This window comes from Oreochromis aureus, linkage group 8, assembly GCF_013358895.1.
Source record: "Oreochromis aureus strain Israel breed Guangdong linkage group 8, ZZ_aureus, whole genome shotgun sequence".
Lineage (NCBI taxonomy): Eukaryota > Metazoa > Chordata > Actinopteri > Cichliformes > Cichlidae > Oreochromis > Oreochromis aureus.
In genome coordinates, this window is record NC_052949.1 from 16313888 (window position 1) to 16324537 (window position 10650).

A 10650-nucleotide genomic window follows, 5' to 3' on the forward strand; every position below is an offset into this window, starting at 1 on the left:
CTATAATAATTATTAGTAGCAGTAGTACTGACTTTTGGTTAAAACTATTTTTGTTTTGCATTGGTGCCCATGGTGACAGCGATGTGGTGTAACGCTATAATAACGATGGCTCTTATTAAACTGTAAAACTTTAGAATCTTCTGTTCAAGTCTTTTCCACCTCTTAGAGTTTTTGTTGTTTAGCCCCGACTGTGTTATCTCACATCACATGACATCTAGAAATCAAAGGTCACTTTAGCCGTCACTGTTTTACAACCCACCTAGTTTCCCGCACACCTCATAAGTGGGGTGAACCATTTGATAAGGCAATGGTTTCAAATGTTTTGTTAGTAATCACATTGCATTTCACCGGCATAGTTTCTTTGTGATGTTGTGTTAACATACCTGTGTTTAAATGGGGATAGTGAAGACGCTTAAAGAGGGTTAAATAAAGACTGACCAAAGTGTCATAAATTAATAAAATAACTGGGCAGGAATGTTATCTTTGTTCCTCAAGTTCATTATTGCCCCCATCAGTAACATATAAACTCTGAAGTTGAGATGTACAAGAAAATGAGCTGAACATTGCAGTGCCACATAAATATTGAAGCATTGTTTGTGTCTTTTGGTTTTTGTTGTGATGCACACACTTGAAAGCATCAGCCATATGGAGATAAGTTCAGCAAGAAAAAAAGAAGCATGTGTGGCGTCGCTCAGGGCAACTGTGACGTGTTTTATATTGCACAGTGATAATAACCTCCATGGGTAGCTCTCTGTTCCATTGTAAATCAAACTCTATTAGATGGTACAAAGGACACAAGCACAAGTTGGCATTTGATCTTTGATAAGATTTCATGTGTACGTGTACTTCTTCCCTATTTTCCTTCTATTTCCTCCTCCCCTTCTATTTTGCTGATATTGGTCTTAGCACCAGTATTACATGTTAAAAAAAACATTTTCCTCACACAGATTTATTTATTTATTATTGTCAAAATTTCAAGTTGGCTTAGGTGGGGGAAACAAGCTTCCGTAATTTCATATGGAAATTCTATTTTTATGAACATTTTCTTTTAATCTCTTCAGTCTTTTCCTGCAGAGCACGTAATGTAACCATAACAATGATCTACCTAAGATAAATATTTTTTACAAAGATAAAACCAAAATAAAATAACTGATTAAGGATGAGCGATCCTTTTTTAATTTAAGAAGAAAATAATCTTATACATAATCTTTAATCTTTGGTTATATAACACTTACTTTACCTATAACTATGAAATCCTCAAAAATATAACCAGGCTGAATTTTGGGGCAGCTTTTTACAAGAAGTCTTCTTTCTCTGCTTCACTTTCTTTGGTTTTAACTAACAAGCAGTGAGGACGAGCAAAGGGTAGCTTTGATATTGTTTTTGATGATCCACTAAGATGCCATCCAGAAGTCCAAATTTTGAAAAAATAACTCAAAACTCTGATTAAGCTCTGCCTGGTAATTTTCTTCTTTCTATTTTTCAGTGGTAGAAACAAGCTGAAATGTTTTCAGGTGCTAGGATCAAACTTCAACCATGAAAAGAGATCACCCCAGTTATAAGTACAAACAAAAATATATATATTTGAATATCTTCAGTCTTTACTGTTATACCACCTAATTTAACCATAACTGTGATTTATCTTCACTGTATATGGGTTTAGTTTTGATATATGATGTAAATAAGGCATAAGCATGCAAAAATATAAATAAAAATTCTGAAAATAAAAGGTTTCGGGCAACTTTTTATGAAAGTCTTCCTTCTCTATACTTTGTTTGGTTTTAACTGCCAATCAGTCCAGATGGTCCACAGTAATTTTAATGTTGTTTTTCACAATCTAAAAGAATCATTTTGCTCTGCACTTCATAGAGCTCATATGGTAAACAAATAGTGTGTGAATTTTATGTTTGTGTGTTTGTGATCAGCACCATGTTGGTCTGGACTGGCCTTTAAAATATCCATTAGAAAGTGGAAAATTGATTAGTAGACAAAAGGCTTGAAAAGTGGGCTTCCTGGTCATCGTCTCTGGGTGTGACCTGCACTTTAGCTGCACTAAAGGAGGAGTGGCTGCTGATTAAAACCACCAGTGGAGGACAATTGGCAGTTTTAAGCTCAAAGATTTAGAGAACTACAGACTTGGCCACTTCTGGCCTTCACTGACTTTCTTTCCTGTTGTAAAGTTGTTTTTGATTTTTCCAATGGCTCAAAAATTCATCCTCCTGTTTGTCCTTTGGCTAGTTGTAGCCATTTTTGGTAAGTAGCCTGATTTTATTGCATCAACTTGCATCAACCTCATTTTTTTTCATTTTGATAGTGTATGATAGAGTGACAGGGTAGAACACATGTTAACAAATTAAAACATCAGATAAACTTTAGAGGTGAAATATTCATTTTAATATAGTTGTTTTTTATATTTAATTAAGCTTTTCATTTTAATTCAATCTAAACTGTTATGTAGACAGGTGGGGTTTTAATAGGCTTTACATAAATAGTAGATGAATAGATAATTATATTTAAGACTTTGCAGTCATTCCTGATCCAACATTACCGCTGTAATATCAAAATGGAGAGCTACCAATGACCTAAGACTGCCTGGATAAATGTCCTCTAATCAAAATATCTCACATTAGCTTCAATATAAGAATATTATTTTAATGATTAACAGTTACTACTTCCTTTGCTCCTTTTGTTTTGCTTTCATAGTAATTCTATACACTTGCCCAGGACTCATATGTTTGTAATAATGATCTAACTTGCACAGCTTCCTTTGCAACCATTGTGTATCTGGGCTGGTTTAGCACATACATAAGCAAATTTGACCAGTGTGTTCGTGTCAACAGTCCAACATTAATTGTCATTTTATTATTTTATGACCCTGTTGTTATACCATGGTCCTTTTGGCAAGGCCACGATCAAGGAAGTCTCTTTGTTCACTTCAGATCCTACAAACTGTTTAATGCTTTACATGTCTGAAACCTAAATGATGGTTGAGTGAACTTTATGGCCTCCATGGAGCCCGTGTCACTGCTGGTGCTCTCTTACTGAGACTGAGACATTACCCCATTTAACTCTGTGTTTCCTAATTAAAAATAAAACCAGTAAATTATTACTTTCTTGTATCTTTCTGTTTTAGTAAGAGTTAGTTAGTCTTCTATTATCCATATAAATGGGAATATTTTTTCTGATTTTTTTTTTTCATTGAATTGGACACTGACACCCCCACAAACTACTTTTTTCTTTTTCACCTGTGTTTCATGCCTGCTCATATACTGTATGATCCTGCTTTAATAACTTTGATGGATTTTTTTCTCTGGCTTGTTTCCTGGGTATCGAATTTCAAAGTTGTGAACAAAGGTTATCATGTACTAACTACTGCATTTTAACTCTCACCAACTTCAGCAAGAGCAGAAGGTCAAACTGATGCAACAGACAGTCCAGCTACTGAAATAACAAGCGAAGTGACAACAGGCGAAGTGACAACAGGCGAAGTGACAACAGGCGATGCAACTACTGCACTAACAACTTCATTTAACGGTAATTCGGATCTTCTTGACCAGATATTCACAGGTTATACTGCTCATACTGTTATAAAAATTGTGTGTGTGTGTGTGTGTGTGTGTGTGTGTGTGTGCGTGCGTGCGTGCGTGTGTGTGTGTGTGTGTGTGTGTGTGTGCGTGCGTGTGTGTGTGTTTGCATTTGTTTTGTTTCACACTTTGAAGATCCCTGCAATTCAAACCCCTGTGGCACTGGAAGCACCTGTGAGGCTCGTTTTGATGATTATGTATGCTTGTGCCTGGCTGGTGATTCCTACAACAATGTTTCAAACAGTTGTGAACGTTGTAAGTATTTGTTTGCATGACAGTGACATAATGAAGATTATATAGCAGTATATAATTCTACATGGGATGGAGGAAGATTAGTAGATCACTGAAGGACAGGTCAAAACAATAGGTACCTTTTGAAATAGCTATCTCCCAGTTAGTTTAGTCAGACATAAACAGTGAGTGAGTTTGGTAAACTGTTAGCCTGGCTAAGCCAACTTAATACAATCTGTGCAATACAAGTTAATGTTAGTAATTAACATTTTAGGTTTGGTTTACTTTATTCAAGCAAAAAGAAAGTGTAAGAATGATAAATTGGATTTTGTTTTTCTGGTGTTTATGTCTGTGACTAACCCAGCTAGCTTCCTGTCTTAATCTTAGTTACAGTGGCTTGCAAAAGTATTCGGCCCCCTTGAACTTTCCCACATTTTGTCACATTACAGCCACAAACATGAATCAGTTTTATTGGAATTCCACATGAAAGACCAACACAAAGTGGTGCACACGTGAGAAGTGGAACGAAAATCATACATGATTCCAAACATTTTTTACAAGTAAATAACTGCAAAGTGGAGTGTGCGTAATTATTCAGCCCCCTGAGTCAATACTTTGTAGAACCACCTTTTGCTACAATTACAGCTGCCAGTCTTTTAGGGTATGTCTCTACCAGCTTTGCACATCTACAGACTGAAATCATTGCCCATTCTTCTTTGCAAAACAGCTCCAGCTCAGTCAGATTAAGTCAAGCCACTGTAAGTCCCTGCTAGTTGTAGCTTCATATTTAAAAGACAGTGGGATCAATCTTCCTCCTATCAGCAAGAAAATTATACATATAAAGTCTAATTTATTAGTTTTCAAGTTTCTTCTGGTGATATTTTTTTGTTTTCAGCCAAGGTTTTCCCTGGAAAACTTAAAGTGAAAAAAGCATTTAATGAAAAAATGAGCGACCCCAAATCAAAGGAATTTAAAGAAATTGAAGATCTAATTATTCCTGAGGTAAGTAAACGGTTAGTACTCTCTATCAATAAATGTGTCTTTATGGACATTTTTTGAGTAAGTTGGCATCACAAGCTAAATTTAACCTAAAGTAAAAATCAATTATATCTTACTCATCTTGACCAAAACATATTTTCTTTTGAAAACACAGCTGGACAGAGTTTATGAAACGACGGCGGGTTACTCCAGATCTGTAGTGCTGGAACTCCTGTAAGTCTCAGACTGGCAACAATTTTTACCGTACCATTTGTCATCCTATTTCACATCACAGTACACTAACATGGTATCATACTGAATAAATACAGGCAACACAGGATCATTACTAAATGTGATTTCTGTCTTTACAGGTCGAGCACCACTAGTGTGTCAAAGGCAGACCCAGAGGTCATTGCAGTAGTACAGATCATCTTCGAAGCCAGTTCTAAAATCACAGAAGCTGATGTTAAAAAGCAGTTTGATGACAATAAATGCGAAACGTGTGTGCTGAGTGAGGCATCCTTTGAACGTAAGTTTGTTACCTGTATTCTAGCACGTTGTGTTTTTCCAGTCACTTTTATGTCGATATGTTTCTAGAATAAGACTCACAGTAGATATAGATTTGTTTTCAGAAAAAATATAATTGACAAAATGTGTTTCAGGATCATTTATACTAAATCTACACTTCTGTCTGAAATGAACTGTTTCTCCCATCTGTCAAAGATGATTTAGCTGTTATAAAAATATAATGACCATCACAATCAGGGCAGCACCTGCCATTGCATATATTCTAATCTTTACAATTATAATTCAGTGAGTTTTGACGTCCTTATGATGTGGATATTTTTAAACTGAAGTCATGCTGTTAATTTCAGTCCAGGGTTTATTTCATAGCATGTTAGTGATTCATTTATTTCGCTGTTGTACATGTTATGAAACATGTCTTTGAGTACTGAGACTTTTTTCTCCCCTTCATTTACAGCTACGAACCTGTGTGATGACAATGCCTGTGATGAAAAAACTACACAGTGCACATCAGGCAATGGAACTTACGAGTGTACCTGTAATGAAGGCTACATGCAAACAGACTACAGTAATAGAATGTGCACTGGTAAGACAATTTACTGAGCAAGATAAGTGGTGTGTGTGTCTGTGTGTGTCTTATGTAAACAAACTACAAACTGTTTCAATTTTGTTTTTTTTACAGCTTGCCCCCTTGGGGAAAAATTGATTGAAGATAATACGTGTGTGAAGTAAGTACTCCTCCTCTTATATGTCTTCTATTGATGCAAGTTTGGGTTTTTTTCTTTGTTTGTTTGTTTTTGAAATCCTTAAATATTCTTGTCTTGCAGATGCTCGTTTGGTTATTCTGGTTTTAACTGCTCAGAAAGTGAGTATACTGCATGTTTTTAAAGTGAAAGCAGAAACATGGTTACTCATTGACAATTATTTAAAAGAAAACTCACAAGATTAATGACAGCACATGATAAAAATAGATAGACAGGCTATTCAAAAGCTTTAAGTTTTTAAGTAACATGTCTTGACGTCCTCTTCATTGCGTGTTATTAGACTGGCAGCTCATTCTGGTAATCGTGGGCTCTGTGCTTGGAGGACTGCTGCTAATAGCCATCATCCTGCTACCAGTAGTAGCTACCCAGTAAGTTTCTTACCAACTCATTCGCCCCATAAATGTGAGAAAGTGTTTTTCTCATTTTGAATTAGGCTTGATTGTAGATGCAAATGCATTTAAAATCAAGAGAATTTGTTCATGTCTGACAGACACTGACAGATACAATAATGAATTATAATATGTTTTTGTTGCTGTGATTTCAGAAAATCAAACAAAAGCTTCAAGAACCACAAAACTGCAGAAATCGAAAAACCCTGGACGAACCAGAGTTCTGCCTCACAACCAATGGCTAGCAACAAGTTTGGCCACAGCCAGGGAGTCTCATTTAATAAGTCAGCTAATGGCCATTCAGGTGTTCAGAATGGTGGGGTGCCCATGTTCCCACGAGCTGCCAACCCCACCAACAGCTGGGATAACAGGACCAACCTGGAGATGAATCCAAGCAACGGTCGACAAAACTTTGGACATATGAACAGTGGCTCAGTGAGTATGCCTCTGTGTGTATAAAGAAGAGATACGTTCATCAGGCTTTTTGGTTTCTTAGTGTTTGGAGTTAAATTCACTTTTTTTTGTCTGTAGCGGATATATGATGAACCAGAGGACATACGCCCATACGCTCAGACTCGACCTCAGAGCAACCCTTATGCCCAGAATCTACCCAGGATGAACCCGTATGCTCAGAACCAAGGCCACAGCAACCCGCACTACACACACGATGATGGAAGACGCTACTATTAGTACAAAATCAGAAAGCCTCACTATGCAATGTCAATTTTGAAGGGTTTTGTTGTTAAATTTGTTTTATAATTCCTATGTAATGAATCTTATTGAATCTTATGTGACTGACTATAGTACAAGCTGTCATAAACCAATCTTGTCTGATCGTGACTACTTTATATCAAGTTGGAGACATGATTTCGAGGATTGGTCTCATTTGTTATCTGTTTTGGTTAATTGAAGTTTGAATTATTGAAGAGTTGTCTATTCAAACTGAATGAGAACCCTGGACACTCATGTCAAAATATAATGCGATAACAAGGAGCTTCATATTTTTTGCTGTCCGATTAACGCTTCATTCATGTATGAATTTATGTAAATATGTAAAATTTTTATAATGAACTGATACTTGATGTTTAATTCACTTTTTGTGAATGAGACGAGTTTCTTGTAATAAAATTATAAGAACCTGTATGTAGGATGTATTGGCATCAACCTGCGAGGTTGCACACGTGTGTGTGTGTGTGTGTGTGTGTGTGTGTGTGTGTGTGTGTGTGTGTGTGTGTGTGTGTGTGTGTGTGTGTGCGTATGTGTGCGTATGTGTGCGTGTGCGTGCGTGTGTGTGCGTGCGTGTGTGTGTGTGTGTGTGTGTGTAAAGAGGAAACTCAAAGATGAAGCCTTCATATCAACTCTGGTCGGTTCCATTCCCAACCAGGACATCTGTATCCAGTAAGGGTCATTTCTAGGAAGAGCAAAGATACTGCACAGGACCTTCAAGCTCTGAGCCTAAAGAATAGACTGTCCACAGTGGTGAAGGGAGAAATAATAATAATAATACTAATGTATACTTTATTAATCCCCTGTAGGGAAATTACTCTCTGTATTTAACCCATTCATTCTGTGAAGCAGTTTGCAGCCACCAATCCAGCACCTGGGGATGATTTCCTGTTTTGTATATACAGAGTATATATTTATTTTACCATTTTTGTGTTGTGTCTTTTTATTATCACTCATATAATAAATATAAGTATATTAGTGTTTAGTTTAGTTTAGTTTATACATTATACAGTAGCTAAATACACTAACCTGATTTTGAAATGAAGGTGTTTCTTCAGTGATTCTGCTGAGAAGAAACATCTGACTCTTTTTATAGCATGGATGATATTGGAAAAGTTTAATAATTTTAATGTCTTTTTATTTAATTTACACACAGATAAAGCACAATTGCACACACAATCCTTTGGCTGAATTTATAATCTTTTTGTAAGAATTGTCATTGTTTTTTTGTTTCTTTTTCTCACCACTGGAGGGCACCAGAGTTTTCTGACAAACATTTTTGAAGCATCCATGCGACTCAGGAAGTAAAGAAGTGTCATGCTTTGTTCATCCACAAGATGTCAGCTTTCCTTTCCAGGCATGTCGTCAGTTGATGATAAGAAAAGGAATAAGAAACACTTTATTCAATATCCTGTAAACACTGGGCTGGTTAGGATTATCCGTGTTAATTTTCTCAACCACAGTTTCAAAAGTGTCCAGTTTGCAGCCAATCACAGTGTGTTGGTGTCACCAGCTCCTAGCAGAAGTTGTACACACCACTCACCATAACTGACTGATTGAAAATCTCCATAATTTTTGCTGCACATACTAAGAAATCTCTGCTTCCTGTGGAAATTTAGCCTTTTCCCTGTCTTAGTATTCGAGTTTAGCCTGTTGTTGATATAGAAGCCCAGATACTTGTATTCCTCTACCACATCAATATCTTCATCCAGCGTGTACATGGGTTGTTCTGAAGGCAGGACTGGAGTTACAGGATATTTCTTGTGTAAGAAGGATAGCCTGTATGTTTTATCGCCCTGGACATCTTCTGTTTGTACATTTTCTCTAAGCCAAGTTATCGCTATGTTAAGCTAAGCTAAGTTTGCCTTGGCCAAACTGAGTTCAGTTTTGAGTTGGTGATTTATTATGTGTATTTGCCCTCTTTATTTAGCATCATAAGTGAGTGGGGCACAAGAGTTAAGTGATAGAAAGATTTTTATTTTCTTTGTTTCCAAATATGGTTCAGACTATAAGTACAGGCCGCCAGCTTAGTAGTAAGGCCTATAACACAAGTATGTGGCTGTAATATGTTATATAGTGATTATTGTTGTCTATATTTGATTGTAATTTGTGTTCTGTTTGTTCATTCTGTTTTGTAGAACCACACACACATACCCACACCCACACTAAATCTGCCATTAAAGAGCTGAACGATCATCCCCTGGCCTTGTCATTTTCGGGAGGGTCATAGTGGCACTTGACCTGTGCACACGCGCCGATCACCACCGTAGAACTGAACCTCATATCAGAAATCATCATAACATGGGTCATGTTGCTACTCTCTTCCTTTTGAAGATGATCTTATTCACACTCAAAAGAAGATAATTGCCCCCAGACCACTCCACAAAATCACCCACTAGTGATGTGGACTTCTCCTCCTGCCCATAACTAATACATCCAACCACTGTAGAATCAGAATTTCTGCGGCTGTACTGAGAGTCTGAGGTGTCCAAGATTGACAGTATAACAAAAAGCACTGTAATATAATTTATAATATAATTTATAAAAGCAACGTGCAACAAAAGAATACCAGGAACTTTACGCACAGCAGATGTACCAATGAAAAAACCACATGACTTCAAACTTCAGAGACTGGAAATTAAGAAACACATCATTTGTCTTGCAGAAATTCAGAACTTGATGTTTCTACAGCTGGTAAATTCAGTTGATTCGACATGATTTGGAAAGGTACATATATAAGGTCAAATAGTTGACAATGCAGATCAGAACACAAAGCAAGCCATTAGGTCCAAGGAAATGTCTGCAGACATCTGAGACAGAATCGTACTGAGGCAGAGATTTGGGGAAGGGTACAGAAAAGAAATATTGCAGCATTGAAGGTCCCAGGGAGCACAGTTGCCTCCAACATGTGTAAATGGAAGTAGTTTGGAATCCCCTGGTCTTTTCCTAGAGCTGGCTGTCCAGCCAGTGTGAACATTTGGGGTAGAAGGGCGTTAGTCAAGGACAACAGCCCAATGGTTTTTGGTCAGTCCTATTTGTGTAACAATATAAAAGCACACAAGGTAAGGCAAATCCTGAGATTTGCCTCACATTCATTTTATTCTGAATGTGAAGAACAAAATCTGGGCAATCAACACCTACGCCTTGCCAGTGTTCAGATACGCTGTTGGATAATTGGCTGGTCAAAGGAGGAGATAGAAGCCACTGATATCAAGACAAGGAAGTTCCTCACCATGCACGGAGGGTTTCACCCTGAGAGTGTACGCCAAGCAGAAGGAAGGAGGCTGAGGACTAGTGAATGTCAGAACTATGATCCAGGATGAGGCAACAAACATCCATGAGTACATCATGAAGGGGGATTCAGGGGCATGAAATACCCATCTGTGTGAAAAATTGTTACATAAGCTTGTTTTGTGCGCAAATTGCTGACAATATTCAATAGTGCAAAAAGTA

General features: G+C 37.2%; 1 protein-coding gene across 1 annotated transcript; it reads left to right on the forward strand.

The window, feature by feature from the left end:
* The first annotated feature begins 2103 nt into the window (after positions 1 to 2103).
* On the forward strand, positions 2104 to 7614 carry LOC120441423 (mucin-13-like). The gene is made up of 12 exons (XM_039616343.1): positions 2104 to 2253; positions 3400 to 3534; positions 3720 to 3839; positions 4711 to 4817; positions 4969 to 5027; positions 5165 to 5322; positions 5776 to 5904; positions 6001 to 6046; positions 6146 to 6183; positions 6363 to 6450; positions 6627 to 6906; positions 7003 to 7614. The coding sequence occupies exons 1-12, from the start codon at positions 2199 to 2201 to the stop codon at positions 7159 to 7161; spliced, it is 1374 nt and encodes a 457-aa protein (XP_039472277.1). The 5' UTR covers positions 2104 to 2198; the 3' UTR covers positions 7162 to 7614.
* Positions 7615 to 10650: the final 3036 nt, after the last annotated feature.